This window comes from Halteromyces radiatus (genome assembly GCF_025201355.1).
Source record: "Halteromyces radiatus strain CBS 162.75 chromosome Unknown BX664scaffold_8, whole genome shotgun sequence".
Lineage (NCBI taxonomy): Eukaryota > Fungi > Mucoromycota > Mucoromycetes > Mucorales > Cunninghamellaceae > Halteromyces > Halteromyces radiatus.
This window is the reverse complement of record NW_026251694.1, coordinates 300,693-319,519: the sequence shown is the minus strand read 5'-3', so window position 1 is coordinate 319,519 and position 18,827 is coordinate 300,693. Positions and strand designations below refer to the sequence as shown.

At 33.7% G+C, this 18,827-nt stretch overlaps 7 protein-coding genes across 7 annotated transcripts; 4 read left to right on the top strand and 3 right to left on the bottom strand.

Annotated features, from left to right (window-relative positions):
* Positions 1 to 161: 161 nt before the first annotated feature.
* BX664DRAFT_340324 (uncharacterized protein) lies at positions 162 to 2,952 on the bottom strand. The gene is made up of 2 exons (XM_051546800.1): positions 1,732 to 2,952; positions 162 to 1,641 (listed from the first exon to the last, which is right to left on the bottom strand). The coding sequence occupies exons 1-2, from the start codon at positions 2,834 to 2,836 to the stop codon at positions 275 to 277; spliced, it is 2,472 nt and encodes an 823-aa protein (XP_051396951.1). The 5' UTR covers positions 2,837 to 2,952; the 3' UTR covers positions 162 to 274.
* Positions 2,953 to 3,938: 986 nt separating this feature from the next.
* Positions 3,939 to 5,588, top strand: BX664DRAFT_193407 (rhizopuspepsinogen precursor). Its single transcript, XM_051540080.1, has 6 exons — positions 3,939 to 4,280; positions 4,361 to 4,382; positions 4,456 to 4,824; positions 4,898 to 4,972; positions 5,033 to 5,348; positions 5,410 to 5,588. Exons 1-6 carry the CDS (start codon positions 3,978 to 3,980, stop codon positions 5,498 to 5,500), a joined length of 1,176 nt encoding a protein of 391 aa, XP_051396950.1. The 5' UTR covers positions 3,939 to 3,977; the 3' UTR covers positions 5,501 to 5,588.
* A 3,545-nt stretch (positions 5,589 to 9,133) lies between these two features.
* On the top strand, positions 9,134 to 10,799 carry BX664DRAFT_380556 (rhizopuspepsin precursor-like protein). Its single transcript, XM_051548906.1, has 4 exons — positions 9,134 to 9,404; positions 9,487 to 9,539; positions 9,692 to 9,713; positions 9,802 to 10,799. Exons 1-4 carry the CDS (start codon positions 9,170 to 9,172, stop codon positions 10,644 to 10,646), a joined length of 1,155 nt encoding a protein of 384 aa, XP_051396949.1. The 5' UTR covers positions 9,134 to 9,169; the 3' UTR covers positions 10,647 to 10,799.
* Positions 10,800 to 10,992: 193 nt separating this feature from the next.
* Positions 10,993 to 13,101, top strand: BX664DRAFT_340320 (uncharacterized protein). Its single transcript, XM_051546799.1, has 4 exons — positions 10,993 to 12,195; positions 12,284 to 12,431; positions 12,551 to 12,809; positions 12,903 to 13,101. Exons 1-4 carry the CDS (start codon positions 11,048 to 11,050, stop codon positions 13,010 to 13,012), a joined length of 1,665 nt encoding a protein of 554 aa, XP_051396948.1. The 5' UTR covers positions 10,993 to 11,047; the 3' UTR covers positions 13,013 to 13,101.
* Positions 13,102 to 13,609: 508 nt separating this feature from the next.
* Positions 13,610 to 15,169, bottom strand: BX664DRAFT_361568 (homocitrate synthase). Its single transcript, XM_051548248.1, has 3 exons — positions 15,014 to 15,169; positions 14,362 to 14,946; positions 13,610 to 14,221 (listed from the first exon to the last, which is right to left on the bottom strand). The coding sequence occupies exons 1-3, from the start codon at positions 15,156 to 15,158 to the stop codon at positions 13,632 to 13,634; spliced, it is 1,320 nt and encodes a 439-aa protein (XP_051396947.1). The 5' UTR covers positions 15,159 to 15,169; the 3' UTR covers positions 13,610 to 13,631.
* A 327-nt stretch (positions 15,170 to 15,496) lies between these two features.
* On the top strand, positions 15,497 to 17,792 carry BX664DRAFT_380553 (methylenetetrahydrofolate reductase-domain-containing protein). Its single transcript, XM_051548905.1, has 5 exons — positions 15,497 to 15,668; positions 15,731 to 15,934; positions 15,999 to 16,628; positions 16,685 to 17,227; positions 17,302 to 17,792. Exons 1-5 carry the CDS (start codon positions 15,582 to 15,584, stop codon positions 17,641 to 17,643), a joined length of 1,806 nt encoding a protein of 601 aa, XP_051396946.1. The 5' UTR covers positions 15,497 to 15,581; the 3' UTR covers positions 17,644 to 17,792.
* A 320-nt stretch (positions 17,793 to 18,112) lies between these two features.
* On the bottom strand, positions 18,113 to 18,789 carry BX664DRAFT_340315 (uncharacterized protein). The gene is made up of 2 exons (XM_051546798.1): positions 18,631 to 18,789; positions 18,113 to 18,565 (listed from the first exon to the last, which is right to left on the bottom strand). The coding sequence occupies exons 1-2, from the start codon at positions 18,779 to 18,781 to the stop codon at positions 18,228 to 18,230; spliced, it is 489 nt and encodes a 162-aa protein (XP_051396945.1). The 5' UTR covers positions 18,782 to 18,789; the 3' UTR covers positions 18,113 to 18,227.
* Between the last annotated feature and the right edge of the window lie 38 nt (positions 18,790 to 18,827).

Sequence of the window (18,827 nt, the reverse complement as noted above, 5' to 3'; positions counted from 1 at the left end):
TATGATAGAAATTGGATGATGTAGAATGGACAAACTAATGAAGGATGATTTCTCAAAAAAAAAAAAAAAAAGTCTATAGTCACATACACACAACTTCTGATGAGGCCAATCAATAGTTCATACTATTTCAAGAGAAACAAAATAATAATATCTACATCAAATTTTAATTTTGCACAAATTCCAGTAAAGGCTGTTTATTAAAAGATACAAATAAATATATAAAAAAAAAGATGATGATGGTACAAACTAAACTACAAGGGAGATGTATATCTATCTACATGAAAGGATCTTGATCAAAAAGAGTTCCATAAACCATATTATCTGCAGTTGTGATTGGGACACCTACGGTAGAATTTTCTGACATATATAACGCGCTGTCGTTACCGTTGAAGCTATCAAAAGAAGAAGACTCTGTGCGTGATGATATGATGGAATTGTCGTTATAAACGTCAAAATGGTGATCAGATAAATAAGCCGGTTCCACAATAATGTTGGGTACTTCTTCGAAAAATGTCGTATTGTCGTTCGGTGATGGATGATTGTTTTTTTTATTCAATTTCTCATTACTGGTTAGTTGCGATATAGTTGAGAATCCATTGTTGTCCAAGAGTTTCAGATCCACCACAGTCATCGGGTCCAGCCATGTTGCACAAGGATCAAAGAAGGCCACCATTTTCATATCATTTTCTATACCAAGCTCTGTCTCCATCGAATGACCGTCGCAAGTGGATCCAACACTTGGTGATGAGGGTGTTCCAAAACTCGCCTTTAACAAAGAGTTACTACCGTCATCAAGATATATTGTCGGTGTCTCAGAGGAATCATTGGATTGGAAGTTGTAAGAACTAAGATATGCCTTGACCTTGTTTCGCACAGTATCAATCGTTGACCAATCAATCCATATATTCATTTCTGTAATTTGTTTCACCATTTCCATATAATCATAAATCACTTTGTCATTGGGATTCATAGTAAGCCCTAAAAACAATATTTCAAAACAGGTTTCCAGCACAGTAACAATAAGTCCACGAGGTATGAGTGATGTTTTCCGTCTATAATTGTCAGGATCTGATAAAAAGTCGTTAGTTTTGTCCAATACTTGATATATCCTTGGAAGAACTTGTTGCACACGAGTTTTTGACAATTCATCATCTGCCGTCAGTGGTATATCTTGGAAAATATCGTAAGTCGAGTTTGTAAAATTGACACCTTCTACAAATGGTCCAATTTTCTTCGTAAAGGTAAGATGAATATCATACAAAGACCATGCCATTTCAATTGTATAGATTTGTTGTATTGACCATGCTTTCTTGTTGTCTTCAATAAAATTGTAGAATTCCTGTAACACTTGTCGTAATCTTGGTACTAAATCAATTGGATCCGGAAGTCCTGTTTGTCTATTGATGGATCGACCCTTTTTATACAAGTTGAATTTGAGTTCAGGAAATTGACGTAACATCAAACATGTATATTTGCATAGCACCGATTGAATATAAAACGTTTCCACCACATGATAGTAACATCGTAGAGATCGAACATTCCCACTTGATTCTTCAAATTGGTAAGATGGTGACCGTTCAATGGTTGAAGGAGGAAGTGTAACAGAGAGTTCATCGTCAGAAAAATGAGGTACATGACCGACTATCAAATGAGTTCAAAAATATAGAAAGAGTTAAATTTGATTCCTATTTTTTTTTTTTTTTTTTTTGTTTGTTTGTTTGGAAAACTTACGATCAACACTTCCACGTGCAGAACTGACGAAAAGAGCCCAAAAAGTAACGTTTGCCAATTCAGTATCAATGTCACTATTTTCCGCTTGAAAGGAACCATTAGTAACACCAAGATTTCCTCCAAAGGCAAAGGCTAGCCCAAGAACCCTCATTCCACGCTTTGGATGACCAAACATTGATTCAAAAAGACCCAATAAAGTAGCGGCTTGAAATTTGGCAAACGACACAGTAGAAGATGATCTTTGTAACATAAAATAAGCATAATCCAAAAAGGGATTTCGGATATCTCGATTGGTAGCTTCCCAGAGTCGTACAGGTTGACCATCCAAAAGTCTTGTCAGGTAGGTAGTTGTTCCATATATCACACACAGTAACCACGGATCTAATGAGTCAGTCCAGTAACCTTGTAGTATTAGTGTTTTGTTGAGTAATATAGAATGTGGGCTTATGGAAAAGAAGGTATCGATCAGATGAATGGCTTGTTGAGAAGATAAAGTACTGAGAGGATTGCCTATAGGAATCTGAGGAGCAGGTTCGCTGAAGAACTTGAGAGCCATATCTTGAAAGACAGCTGCAGCAATAGAGTCAAAGTATCCAAAGTTCTCAAGAGTTACTATGCTTATCTTGCTTACAATGACATTAACTACTTCTGAGATAGCCCAACTGTAGAGTTCCAAAATGTCGTACATCACAATATCAGGCAAACAAGGAATAGCTTTTGTTAATCGTACAATGGCTAGTTGCATAATGGCTTCGTCCTTCATACGGAAAGAGTCGATAAAATTGTTGAGGTCCATGAATTTGTCATTGTCGAAAAACTTGATGTCCGTTGGTAAGCTGTACGCAATATTTTCAAAGATGAATTCTTTACAAAATGTTTTAGAATGTTGACGAGGACGGTTGAGAATAAGTTTGTTAACAACTGCATTCTTTGGAGGACGACCCACTTGACCTGTCTTGACATAAGTACATTGTTCACCCATATTTCGTCGTAGGCACCTTTGACATGGTTTTGGTTGTTCACCATCGCATTTGACTTTCTTTAATCGACAAGGAAGACAGCTAACTTTTCGTTTCGTTTTCACAACAGATAAAGATGTTGACATGTATTGTAAAGTCCAAGTATACAATGAAGTTGAATTGACCAAAACTGATGTATAGATATATAAAAGAAAGAAAAAAAAAAAGATAGAATAATAATAATAAAAAGTAACGAAGAAAAGAGAGAAAGAAAGAGAGAGAGAAAAAAAAAAAAAAAAAGAGAGAGAGGTACAGGAAAGAAGCTTGGCAAATCAAAAGTGAGAGAAGTTGGATGACCGACCGTACACCTTTTCTAGACAATCACCAATGGTCAATTTCAATTTTTTTTTAAATGAAAAATTAAAAGTAATAAATATCATAGAAACTCAAAATATTATATCTGATCCTAATAATTACCTTATTCCAAGTAAAGTAGAAGAAGCATATTACCAAGATTGATCTTTTGAATAAAAATGATTAACCGCGATACTTAATTGAACAATGATCTTACTTACGCAAACAATAATAATAATAATAATAATAATAATAATAATAATAATAATGATAATGATGATAATAATAATTGAATCATAGAACAAACAAAAAAAAAAGAATTCTCTATTCCATTCATCTCTCATTTACATCTTTCTACCTACTGAGTGTCAGTTGGCCTGTGCAACATAATCATCATTACCTTTCATTGTTTAGCTGGGTGTATTTATGGCAGATTTTTGTGATACCAAAAATGGAAAGACAGCAAGAAGTATTTGGCTTTTTTTTTGGGTCACATTTTGTTGTCGAAGGATGAAAAAGAAAAAAATACAAGCCCATTCAAAAATTGACTATATGCCATTCATATATGATGGATTAACGTCATCATTGACAATGCATATATATTATAAACGAATGATGGAATGGAAAAAGTATTCCATCTTTATGCTTGTTATGAACTAATCAGGGGAACCACCATTTTATTCCAATCTGTTACTACTTTCTATGATATTTTAATAACAGAAATATAGAAAAATAAAGTTATTCATACAAGTGATCCTTAGCATTAAAGTTTTCTTCAGCCTAGGATGAGAGAAATTTTATAAAACAAAGCATCAGCCGCATCAGAAAAAGTGTATATAAACGGTTTCTTTTTTTAATTTGGAGAATATCATCTTTTTTTTTTCTCTCTTTCTTCTTAGTTACAACCATAAAACCATCATCATAAAAAAAGGTATGAAGAAGCTATCATCTCTTATTGTATCTGTCATTTGTGCCACTTTAATGGTTCATGCAGCACCTATGGAAAGAAATAAAGCAGGAACAGTTATTGTACCCATCACTGCTAATCCTAATTATCATCGGAATATCCACACAGCACTTGATAGAATAAGAAAAAAACGATCGAAATGGATTTCTTCTAATCATCTGGTAAAAAAGGATGGTATCGTTCCTATGATTAACTATGAAAACTTGGAGTTCATTGGATCTGTCTACATTGGTACCCCGCCTGTAAAATACGATTTGGATTTTGACACGGTACTATTTTTCCCCACTTTTTCTTTCCGCTAGTTTACACTTTTTGCTTATACCTTTTTTTTTTTTTTGAATTGGTCTAGGGCTCTTCCGATCTATGGATTCGTAAGTTGAAGATAATAATATCAATAGAAAAGTTTTATAAGTAAACCTTTTATTTTTTTTTTGTGGGTAATAGCTTCAACTACTTGTACTACGTGTGTCAATAAGACTACCTATAATCCAAATCAATCTAGTTCTTATGTCAAAGAAGGAAAACCATTTCAACTCAGTTATTTGGACAAAAGTAATTCATCAGGCATCACTGGATTGGAAACGATAACTATAGGAGGATTGACCATCAAAAATCAACGATTTGGTATGGTAACTGAAGAATCAGCTGCATTCTCGAAATCACCAGACGATGGACTCTTGGGTTTGGCTTTCAACTCGTTATCTGTACTCAACGATACAAAGACTCCTTTGGATAACATGATATCTCAAGGTTTGATTTCAAAACCAGTCTTTGGTGTATATCTTGGTAGTCTTAGGAAAGAAGGAGGAGGCGGTAAGCAAAACGACAAGAAAAAAAAAAGAATGATTGAATGGTACGACTGATAGTTATATTTCTTTTTCTTTAGAATACGTGTTTGGAGGATACAATCAATCAAAAATCAGTGGTCCTCTCATCAATGTCAATGTAGACGTCAAGAGTGGTAAGAAAGAAAAAAGAAAACATAATTACAATAACTGATTTCATTTTTTTTTTTTTTTAGGAGGTTATGGAGTCAAATTGAAAAATTTGAATATTGGTAACACTACGATCCCTGGCTCATCTGCTGAATATCTCGTGGATACAGGAAGTACTCTTCTTATACTTGACAAATCTACTGCTGCTATTGTTGCAAAAGCTTATGGTACTGTGCTCAACAATGATGGTCAAACTTACAATATTTCTTGTGATCCTGCGTCAGTACCATCTTTGTCTCTCACTATCGATGGTTTTACAGCAATGATTCCATCAGAAGATGTTATCTATGCAAATGATCATGGTCGATGTGTGGCAGGATTTACATTAGGTTCATCATCAAAGTAAGTGAATGGAATGGTATTACTTTTTATTTAACGTGTGATTGATCTCTTTTTCTTGTAGTTACGGAATCCTTGGTGATCTCTTCCTACGTAATGTTTACACAGTTTTTGATCAAGGTACTCCTGCTCTTCAATTCGGTCATTTAGCTTAATTGTATGAAATAGTTCCCTTTATATATTAGTGTAATGTAATATATTATAGTGTAGTATATTCAATAAAAAAAAATATCTCTATTTCCGATGGAACCTTCTTTTTTGGAATCATATATTTGTTAAAAATTTGATGTATTTTACTTTGATAAATGCAAATAATACCGAATTAGCGTTATTACTGGGAACCTGAAGGATTCAAATTTGTTTTTGTAACGACATTTGTTTTAGAACAAACTGTAAATTGGTGTATTAAGGCACCGCTAAATTCAAATTTGCTGTAATTTCTATTTTTTTTTTTTTTCTTCGTTTTCTTTTTCTTCAGTGATTTTCTTTGTTCTTAAAATAACATGGACTGAATATAAAATGGTAAGAATAAAGTTGTTATACTTTAACAATGTATTTTACTCTTTTATTTTTTCTATAAATGAATTCTTTTTTTAGGTACCTTTGCTTTCTACATATATACATATTATAGTCGGAAATGACTGTCCCATTCTTTCCTTTGTCAAACCCGATACAAGGTAAGGTTATGGTTGTACTTTTGAACAGAATTAGGCGAAAGTGATGTACTATCTGCAAAGTGACACTAATATGTTGTTCTGCCATCGTATCTTCTCCCACTCTTTTATGTATGCAATAGACTTAACTCTTGTTGAAGTTTGCACTTGATATTGAACGACGTGGATACTTTCTTTTCTATTTGGCAACCTTAGTTTTTTTTTTAAACAATAACCAACGACCTTCAAAGTATCATAGCTTGGTGAAAATTTATCTGGATACAAGGAACAATATAGGATGAAATGATACTCTTCTCTTTTTACGTTGATGAAGTTATGAAAAACAATGAATCGGTATCTCTTCACTTGCTTTTGGATAGAAACGCGTTTCTTTTGGGATGATAATATAGATATGAAGGTATGAAAGTCAAAGAACATCTCATTGCTACAAAAAAAAAAAAACCTGGATTCTGTCATTTACCTAATTTGTCTTTTTTTCTCACACACGTTTGTACTTGGATCGACATCAAGTCAGCAGGGTTTTTTTTTCCCGTATACCTCGTACAAGGAACGGTGGAACGCGAATGAATTGAAGAAACAATCTGACTTGGAAATAAGGTAATACATTGAAATATGAATGAAAAGAAAGATGGGGTTTGGCGATAAAGGTATCAGTTGTATTGGGATTTAGCTCTCTTTTAATATTTGTATTGATAATTCTCTTCCTTTTTTTTTTTTTTTTGTTATTATAAATAGATTACTATACTACTTTATATGTTATCATATCTCGTGTGATCCATTTGGTCTTTTTACATTATTTATTACAATAAAATATGATTTGAATTATGACTCTTATTATTGATTGGATGACTTATGGATCATATGTGTAGCTTCGATGAATGAATGAATGAATGGATGGGTGATGATTATGGAAAGCGAGTTAGGGAATTCTTCTATGTAATTATTATCGCAGGTTTTGAAGTTACGCTGACCCTTCATTATCGATAAAACGAGAAGAAAGGACGGGTATATGAAATGTTACAAAGGCAAACGAAAGAGTAGTACACCAAGTTATCTTTATTATTATTACTATTATTATTATTATTATTATTATTATTATTATTCGTATGATTGTCAAGTAACCTTTGGTGTATGACGATTACATCATGCGCAACGGGTAGATACTCTGTCCTTGAAAACAGAACGAGGTATTTCTCTGCGTTACTACTTGAATCACAGAACTTTTAATGTTTTTAATAGTTTTTTCATTTATGATTCAATTCATTACAGAATCAAGGGTGTATGAAAGAGGTAACCATGGATACACTTTTTTCCCTTTCACTTTTTTTTTTTTAAAAAAAAAACGATTTGTTAAAATATTTTCCATAGTTGTTCTTTTTCAATATAAAAACTATATATGGTGATGTTACACATATCGATCATAGAGTCTCAATATTACCATAAGTAGAGAAAATGGTGTACACGCAATATGGAGATGACTTGGTTGGTTTGAATGCAATATGGAAAGGAGTGGATGATTCCTTCGGCATGTGAATATATGATTGATATATTTACAATAGTCATCATCCAGTATATTAAAGCCGAATCTTTTTTATAAAAAAAAAAAAACGACTATGATGCTCAAGAAATAACTCAATATAGATTGATCGACGAATGATGTATCATGTACATATACTTTCTTTTTTTAAATGTATAAATCAATATATGACTGTTCAAGAAATATCATTATCATCAATTTAACCATTAAATATACATATATAAAAAAAAAAAGGAAACTTGATCCATTTTTATCTTATTAATAGAATATAAGTGATGATAGAATGTATATGATGAAATATTTTAATAGTCATCACGACAGTTATGATCATGATTTGATGATGAATCATACCGTTGCATTTGCCTTTTTGACGTACCACTTACAAGCTGTCCATTAGAATAGATCACCCAAAATAAAACAGTAAAATCTGCTTATTTTAGTTAGCACAATATCTCGTATATTCGGATGATGAACACTAATACCGATTAAGGGTCATAAACTGACGTGCTTTTTGCCATGCTCACACAAAGAAAAGGAAATATCAAAGATAAAAAGGAAATGATACCTTAAACAGTAATGAAAAGAAACGGGAAAAAAAAAGTATGATTCTTAGCATTATGCACGATGAAGTGTATTACGCTTTGAACTTTTTTCCAGATTCAATCAACGTCCTATTACAACACACAAAGAAGGCGTGATGAAAATAATAATACTTAGATACCAAGAATAATTGTTGTACAGTGATATATTGATCACTTTTACCTTTAAGAAAAAAAAAAAAAGAGGATACATTCAGTCATCATGTCAATCGCATGATGATGTCGATAGATGATGGATGAATGAATGAATGATATTTTAAGAAACATCTAAAGGATTCAAGATTCCAGATTAATACAAATCATCCCAATAATCTGACCACAAATAACCAAACTATTACCTGTGCATGTTTCTTCATTGGATTTTAGGCTTGTCATACAACAGAGAAATAAAATATTATATTATGCAAATGGACTTTTACTCCATGGAGTATTCCTTGCCATATATAGACTATTTCTCCTAATCCAAAGTGTTTGATTACTGACTTTTATTTGCCCAACCCTATTTCTCAACATGGATGAAAAAAAAATATATACTTTGGTTATTTTCAAGTCTCGTTATCTAAATGAAGCGCATCGTTACACATAAGGGAGTTGGATATTTTATTATCTTATCGGAAATAGAAGGATTACCATCCAAATAACTGTTAACTCCAACCGAATAGCGGTTACTGAATCTTATCACTATGGGTTACACATAATAATAATAATTGACTAGTTCACTTTTGTTCATTTTCCCCAAATCATAAAAAAAAAAAAAAAAAAAAGTATACAAAATGATGATCCAAAGTTTTTCTCTTAATATTTGATATATGATTCTTTTCTTGAAAACAGGTCAAAACCGAGTAAAGAAACTTTGGATGAAAGAAGTTTAGACTCTATTTTTGGTTCCCCGCGCATGATGAAGAGGTAAATTTTTTTCTCTATAAATAATCCACAAATTGACATAATTCCTTTTTTTTTTTTTCTTCTTTATCTTAATAACAATCCCTTTCCTTTCTTTTATTATCAACAACAATGAAGATTTCTCTTTGCATTGCCCTTTTGGCTACTACTGCCACTTTGCTCAACGCTGCTCCTACTGAAAAGACTCACACTTTCCCTTTGACTACCAACCCTAACTTCAAGCCTAATGCTAAAGCCTCTATTGCCAAGGCTAGAGCAAAATACTATAAGCATCTCACTGGTGTTTCTGCTGATGGTAGTGGTACTGTTCCCATGACTGATGATGGTGGTGATCTTGAATACTATGGTAAGTGACGATGATGACAATGATGATGATGATGATGATGATGACGACGTTGTTAACTCAAATGATATTATGATCATATTAGGTACCGTCTCCATTGGTACTCCTCCTCAAGATTTGAAGCTCGATTTTGATACTGTAAGTTGGATGATGATGGATAGATGATGACGGTGGATGGATGATGATGACGGTGACAATAATCTTTATGACGATGATGGTTGTTATGGAAATGATGATGTACATAATTACTTACCATTTATATACTTTTTTTTTTATTATAATGTAAACAGGGTTCCAGTGATCTTTGGTTCGGTAAAAAAAAAAAAAAAAAAAAAGACACTTGAAACAATAAATAAAAAAAAAAAAACTCATTTCCTTTTTTTTTTTTTTTTTTTTATAGCTTCCACTCTTTGCAGTGGATGCGGTGGATCTCAAACCAAGTACGATCCTACCAAGTCTAGCACTTACAAGAAGGAAGGAAAGCCCTGGAGCATCAGCTACGGTGATGGATCTAACGCCAAGGGTATTACTGGTCTTGATACTGTCACTCTCGGTGGTCTTGCCATCAAACAACAACGTATTGAATTGGCTCAATCTGAATCTGGTCAATTCCAACAAGGTGCCACTGATGGTTTGCTCGGCTTAGGTTTCGATAGCATCTCTACTGTTTCTGGTACCAAGACTCCTGTGGACAGTCTCATCGCTCAAGGATTGATCTCTCAACCCATCTTCGGTGTGTTCCTCGGCAAGAAGAGCAGCGGTGGTGGCGGTGAATACGTCTTTGGTGGCTACAACAAGGCCAAGGTATCTGGTTCTTTCACTAAAGTACCTGTTGACAACTCTAACGGCTGGTACCAAATTGATGTCGATGGTGGATCTGCTGGCAAAGGCTCCAAGATTGACAAGTTCAATGGTATTGTTGACACTGGTACCACTCTCTTGTTGTTCACTGATTCCGTTGCTCAAGAAGTCGCTAGTGCTTATAGTGCTACTGACAATGGTGATGGTACCTATTCCATTTCTTGTGATGCTTCCTCTCTCTCTCCTTTGACTTTGACCATTGGTGGTACTGACTTTACTATCCCTGCTGAAGATCTTATCTACGATAAGGAAGGTAGCCAATGTATTGCTGGTTTCGGTAGCTCTGGTATGGAAATGGCCATTCTCGGTGATGTCTTTATCAAGAATGTCTACACTGTGTTTGATCAAGGTACTCCTTCTGTTCAATTTGCCAAGCTGGCTTAAAATGGATGATGATGTTTAGCGCCGTGCGACTAGTATATCTTTATCTGTCTCATTGTTTAGTTGTATTACTTTGACATCCTCTTCCTTTATCTTTTTTTTGTATTACTATCATTATCTTTTATGTAATAAATAAAGGAAGTTCTTTTTTTATTCAATATTATAACTAGTCTCTATATATATATCATGGGTACATAGTCTTATAATCAAAAGTCCCTGATTTATTAAAGAATGAAAATCATGCGGTCGGTATTACAACCTTTGGGTGGAGATTTATTAAATTGTGGAGGAAATGAGATTTTTCTTTTTTAGTCTTTCTTCTTTGTTTCTTTTATTTTTCTCTTTTTGGAATTAATAAAAAAAAAAAAAAACTACTCCTTCTTTGTTTGATCCATAATCTCCGCATGGAATTTCATGAAGTTCATCATTTTCTCAATCAAGAAAAGGATAGATTGAATTCATCCACGACAGCAACAACAGGAACAACAGAAAGAGCAGAAGCAACAGCATTTACAACAGCAACAGATATCAATCCACCTTATTTCATTGACGACGATTCTTTTGATAGTGACGATGATAAAACTATACTTCACAATGAACTATCTCGACCGCGTGAACTTTATCAGCTCTCACAGGATACTCCTTCATTATCTTTGTTACATCATAGACAGCGTCATTACTCAAGGATACCAATGGAACGCTTGCTATTACCAAAGCATAGATCGAATACCTCACTTTCAAGAGTTTTTGTTGCCAGTGTTCGACAATTGAAACGCAAGGTCATCTCATTATCGCCTTCCACTATCTCATCCTCAAGTGAAGATTCTTCTTATTCATCCTCTGACGAATACAAATCCTGGGACCTGTCCTCTTCTACGCATCCACATGATATCACTCATTCTCCAGGTACACCATCATTATCTAACAGTAGAAAACTAATACAACAAGAGCAATATCAGGAACAGGAAGAACAACAACAGGAGCAGCATGACTCATCGGTTCATCAACTGGATCCTCCTGCGTTATCGCCTATCCCTAAACCAGTATCACTAGTCCCATCTCAACAACAGATCTCTATCTCTCCTTCACCCACCCATCGATATCGTTCTCGTCGTCATCGACTTCGTCAACATCAACTATTTGTATCATCTTACCGTAATGATGCGGCGCTTGCGAAAATATCTGGTGTGCCTTCCAGCAATAGATTCATCCATACATCACCAACTTCATCATCATCTTCTCCCACTACAAAAAGATCAAGGGTGCGCTCACGTCTTGGCTCTATCTGGAACCGTCGATTCTTTCGCCCAACGACAGTAACGCCTACATCATTATTATTATCACAATCACCATCATATATAGGTACTGATCACCATAGAATATATTCTAGAGGAACAGATAGTTCTGATTCCTTCAATACAGTTATACCAAGTGGTCATTACGACAGGAACAGCAATGATACCCTGACAACATCCTTTGATCCATCACAAGACTTTTCCCTCTCATCATTAGAAGTTGCTAACAGAACTCCTGATTTGTCGACGCTTATAAGGTAAAAAAAAAAAAAAAAAAAAGGAAAAGAAAATTTGGAAGAATGATATATCCAAAATGGGTTTTCATTTTTTTTTTTTGTTATCTAGATCACCATCTATGTTATTGGCTCAAGTTTCTGAAAATATCCAAAAACTGCAATGCTTAATAGATATTGAAGTACAATTGGTAGAAGATCATCGACGTGACGTTTCTTTTTATACAAATCAACTGGAACAATTGGATCATGATGTACAGGTAAATCATTTTAAAAATGGACACGAGAGTGGGTTGGCAGGCATTTAGAAGACATGTGGTTACACGATCTGGGGACTCACATCTTTTTTTTTTTTTTTTTTTTTTTTTTTTTTGTATAGTTTTTGAATACGAAAGTATTGGATATTCTTGGTAAAGTGGATACTGAAATGATACCAGTGCAAGAGGAGATGCAACGTATGATACCCTTATTGGATCAAGCTCAAAAGGTACATCACATCATTATCAACAGATTCACCAAGAGAGTGTTTCAAATCAAGGCTAGAAATACATTCGAATTACTGCGGAAAAAAACAATATCAGCACAACAGCAGATCAAGCGATGGAATACATTTACTTATTGGGGTTATTTTGTGTCTTGTAAGTTACAAAAGAAAGAAAGAAAAAAAAAGGAAATTATATGTGATCAAAACATCTGATCTTATCTCTCTCTTTTTTTTTTTATTGTTTTAGTAATCTTATTATCTTGGACTTTTCTTTTATGGTCCATCTACTCTGTGGGATTTACCTTTACCTGTATATGTATTGTTATTTTGACTTTACTTTTTTATGATACTTCTTGATCATTTTCTTAGTCTTGTATATACTTTAATAAATACATCATTATTACTTTTTTTTTGTTTCTTTGGGGATTCATCACTGGAATGAAGGTTCACATCCAAGACGTTATAAAATTCTCATCTTGATAACGTGTAGTCATTCTTCTTTGAACATTATCCATTCACTCGATCGCCTCATTATGCTTCTTTATTATCATCTTCATGTATCATGGACAAGTCAACAAAAATAGAGATTATCATTCTTGTGAAGATATCCATTTATCATCCATGCAACAGCAAACATGATCAATGTCAGAAACTAGATCAATAAGCTTTTTAATTAGTTGCATTGGCAAGGAATCAAAACTAGATCATGTTTTATGTATGTTTTGCAGCGTCGATAATCTTCTAAATGGACATCATAGATGTCAACCTATTTTCTGCCGTCTACCTTAGTTACTAATTGAAAAATAATAATAATCCATTTATCAGATATAATTGACATAATAGTTCTTTATTCGTAAAAAAAAAAAAAAAAAAAAAAAAAAGAGTAGGAAAGAGATAACTGGAAACATATATAAGTGAATAGATGGATGGATGACAAGAAAAAAAAAAAAAAAAGAAAGAAAGTATAGAGAAGTGACTAATGTTGTACGGAGGCAGTGGCCACAGAAGAGATCATATCGGGAGTTTCTATCTTGTCCAAAGCCTGAGAGTGAGTACCTTGATCCTTTGCTTGATGATAATGTCGAAGCAAGACATCGACGTTTTCCAAACTAAGCGGACGAATATCGGCCAGTTCCTTGATCTTTTGTGTGACTTGTTTGGCATCATCATCGGTCAAACCCAAGTTCAGTTGTTCAATTCGGTTCTTGACAGCGTTCCAACCAGTAAGTCGATGACCAATAGAAACATATCGGTTCATACCAAAATCTTCAGGATTCAGAATTTCATAAGTAGAAGGATTGTTCAGAATCGCCTTGGCATGAATACCTGCCTTGTGAGTGAATGCGCAATATCCAGTGATGTAATTATTGAATGGTACCGTCACTTGTACTGATTCTGCCACAATATTTTCCACATCTCGAATCTTGGTCAAATCATATTTGTTCATCACATAATCTTTATCTGCTGTATACATTCTTGCCAACAATCCGCCTAAGGGTGTGATACCATTTCGTTCTCCAATACCCAAAACAGAAGTATCGATATGAGTGGCTCCAGCTTCCAGCGCTAACCAAAAAAAAAAAAAAAAAAAAAAAAATCAGTTAGTTGTCTACCTATATCATGGGTTTTTCAAAAAAAAAAAAAAAAAAAAAAAAAAAAAAACAACCCCTCATGTTGTCAGTATTTTTTTTTTTTTTTTGTTTTACCTGCATAAGCATTGGCAATAGCACAACCAGTATCATTATGAAAATGACATTCAATATCACAACTAACCACACTTCGTAAAGTTCGTACCAATTCATAGACTTGACGAGGATTAGCACAACCCACAGTATCAGCAATACCCACACGATCCACACCTACTTTTTCAACAGCCTTGTAAATAGACAACAAATCCACGAGATCAGAACGGAAAGAGTCTTCAGTGGAAAATCGCACCTCCAAACCTTTGCTTTTGATAAATGTAATAACTTCAATAGCCTTTTCAGTGATGTAATCCATATCCTTTCCATGAGAGAATTCACGTAGATAACTAGAAGTGCCAATGACCACATCCAAACCATCTACACCAGTGTCAATCGCCAATTTCGCATCATCCATATGGCATCGTGTATGAGTCAAGATCTTGGCCTTCAATCCCAAATTAGATATCACACGACAATCGTTCAGTGATTGTTCAGAAGCTGCAGGTGATGTCAATTCTAAATAATCTACACCAATTTCGTCCAATGCCTTTGCAATTTCTACCTTCTTTTCTGTATCAAAAAAAGCATTGGCAAATTGTTCACCCTCTAAATAATAATAATAATAAATAAATAAATAAATAAACATATATAAATATATCATTATTTTCGTTACCTCGTAAAGTAGATTCAATAATTTTGAAACGGGAGATATTTGACATTGGGTCAGGATATTTAGGCATGTAAGGAGAAGCAATGGGTTCTCTTGGTCTTGATGCATCGTTGGCCTCTAACTTTTTGGTGGGGTCTTTGGTGGTCATGGTTGTTATATATATATATATAATTGGAAGAAGATAAAAAAAAAAAAATAGAAAAAAAGAAAAAAGAGAAAAGAGAAAAAAAACTTCCCGTTTTTTAAAAATAATTGATTGATTGATTGATGCAAAAAAAATCCTAGATTATCTCTATGCACTGAGATTGAATGTTGGTCTTAGGTCTTTGCCAACTAGAAAGCCCAAAAAGAAAAAACAATGGAGAGATGAGATTGACTCATTCCCGCGCATGGCAATAGGAAGCTCGAACCTAACTGGTGGACGGAGATTGAACGATCCATCTTTTTCTTTTTTGTGAGCCAATATGTAGGAAACGAAAAGGTAAGCGCCTTTTCTTTTCTTTTCTTTTTTTTTCTTTGTTTTACTTTTTATTTAATTTATATCCCTTACATCTCTTTCTTTTATTATATCATGAAGGTTATTGATAAGATTCAAGCTGCAGAAAAAGAAGGTCGTATATTTTGGTCTTTTGAATACTTCCCTCCGAAAACAACTCAAGTAAGTTTTTTTTTTTTTCTGGTTGATGAAAAATAGGATTTCTCACACTTTTCAATTTATAGGGTGTACAAAATTTGTATGATCGTATGGAACGTATGCAACGTATGGGACCTGAATTCATCGATGTGACTTGGGGTGCAGGTGGTACTTCTGCTGAACTTACCACTGAAATAGTATCTACTGCTCAATCAGTTTATGGGTTAGAAACAATGATGCATTTGACATGTACAAATATGCCTGTTGAAAAAATTGATAATGCTTTAAAGGTATTAAAAAAAAAAAAAGAGAGAGAGAAAAATGAAAATGAGACTGACATATATATATATATAGGCTGCTAAAGAATGTGGATGTCAGAATATTTTGGCTTTACGTGGTGATCCTCCTAAAGGACAAACTAATTGGGAATCATGTGAAAATGGATTCGAACATGCTGTGGATTTGGTGAAATATATCCGGGAAAAATATGGTGATTACTTTTGTATTGGTGTTGCAGGTCATCCTGAAGGCCATATGGATTGTCCAGACAAGGAACAAGATCTTTTACATTTGAAGGAAAAAGTAGATGCTGGTGCTAATCTGATTGTCACACAATTATTCTTTGATGTCGATTGCTTTTTGGATTTTGTCAAACGCGCTCGTGCCATTGGTATCACTTGCCCTATTCTCCCGGGTGTCTTTCCAATTCAAAACTATTCTGGTTTGAAACGTGTCATATCCTTTAGTAACAATTATGTACCTCAAAAGATTTGGGATGATTTGGAACCTCTCAAGGAAGATGATGCTGCCGTCAAGGAATATGGTATCAATCTCACTATTGAATTCATTCATAAATTTAGAAAATCCGGTATCAATGGATTCCATATCTATACTTTCAATTTGGAACGTTCTACGCGTTTGATTTTAGAACGTTTGAATTTGGTGGCTCCTTTGGAAACGATCAAACCTTTACCTTGGCATCCAGTAAGTTTTTTTTTTTTTTTTTTTATTGAATCATACTTATTTTTTTTTTTTAATAGGCATTGACTCAAAAACGAGCCAAGGAAAATGTACGACCTATTTTCTGGAAAAACCGTACGAAAAGTTATCTTCAAAGAACAGAATTCTGGGACGAATTTCCTAATGGACGATGGGGTGATTCAAGATCTCCTGCATTTGGTGAATTGGATGGATGGGGTGTATCACTCAAATATTCTCAAGAACAATGTATAGAAATGTGGGGTCGTCCTGAAACTGTAGATGATGTAGCCATTGTGTTTGCCAAATATTGTAAAGGAAAAATTGCTGGTATTCCTTGGAGTGCACAACCTTTGGAAGCTGAAACTGAAACGATCCGACAACGTCTAGCTGGTATCAATCTTTTGGGTTATTTAACCATCAATTCACAACCTGCTGTGAATGGTGTCAAGAGTTCACATCCTACTTATGGCTGGGGTCCCAAAAATGGTTATGTTTATCAAAAGGCTTATTTGGAATTCTTTGTTTCTCCTGAAAAATTGGATGATCTGATTAAAAAGATTGGCAAGAATCCCGATGTTACTTATTATGCCGTCAACAAGCAGGTATAAAAAATTATAAATATATAATATATATATATATATATAATAGGATACTAAGTAATATTTTTTTTTATTAGGGTGATTTACGAGCCAATACACAAAGTGATCATCCCAACGCAGTGACATGGGGCGTGTTCCCAGGCAAGGAAGTGGTACAACCTACTATTGTGGAATCAACAGCATTTATGGCATGGAAGGATGAGGCGTTTGAATTATGGAATGAATGGGCAAGAATTTATGACCGCAAGACAACTTCTGCTGAACTGATTTTAGACATTGCCAATAATTGGTATCTAATCAATATCGTACACAATGACTTTCAAGATGAAAATGGTATTTGGCGTTTATTTGATTTGGAAATTGATGGAGAAATTTCTAGGAAGATTAGACAAAATGTTGTACACGAAGGTGATTATTAGATTTTTTTTTTTTTTTTTTTTTGCTCTCCAATTAAGTACTAGTGTTTGTCCTTTTTATACAAATATATCTTTTTTTGTCCTTTTATTATTATAATTATTATATTCATTTTACTGTCTTTTTTTTTTTTTTTTGGTCAGACCCTATTTTTAATAAAATAGAGATATGCATGTGACACTTGATGGATTTTTATTCTTGCTATTGTGATTACAGTATGTGGATCATATGAGTGTTTTTTTTTTTTTTTTTTTTTTTTTTTTTTTTTTTTTTTTTTTTTTTTGTTCAATGATGATTTTTTGGATACACGAAAACAATTATATGATCTACAGTAATGGGTTCTTCTAGGATACACCAAAAATGGAAATCATCTATTCCACAAATGATAACTCCCTTTTTTTTATATATATATATTCTAATGATAGTTACACTAAATAATCGATAAAATTGTCAACGGGCGAAGTGTATAAAAAGAAGATTCCAAAATAGTGATAAGTTTTTTTTTTTTATTTTGATATCAATACAATAAAAGTATACAAGAGAAAGATAATCCTAATAGTAAAAGCTAATCTAAGTAAATTTAATTAATTTAACATTTGGGGAAAGTGGCGTTGTTGACTTGGATAGTCAAAGGCACTACGATAGATTGTTGATTTTGATCGGAAGGAATATTGTAGGTAGGTGTGAAGACCATTTGAAAATTGTAGTTGGAAGGAGTATATCGAGAGAAGAAATGACAGTTGGGAATATTCCAAACACTAGTATAAGCTTTGTTTTGGATACCGGCAACATAGGGCTTGGTCACTAGACTGTTGCTGGCATTAAGAGAAAGAGGATTGTTGGTGGTGCCTTTTTGTAACCATTGAAATTCGGCAGTCATACCAGAGGGATAAGTGGCATTGGCAGGTGGGGGTGACACTATTGGAAGTTCATAAAAAGTGTGTCAAGTCATTATATATTATTATTATTATAATAGTACTTACTGGTTTGAGCACCAATCACGTTGTAACTAATAGTCAATTGAGATTTACTTGACACTGTTTGTCCATTAGTTGGTGAAGTGATCTGTATAAAGTCTTGAGCTGAACATGTCAATACAAAAACCAATAAAAATAAAGTGAAATAATGTGAAAGAAGAGTCATTACAAATAACAATAATAATAATAAAAAGTGAAAGAAAAGAAAGAAA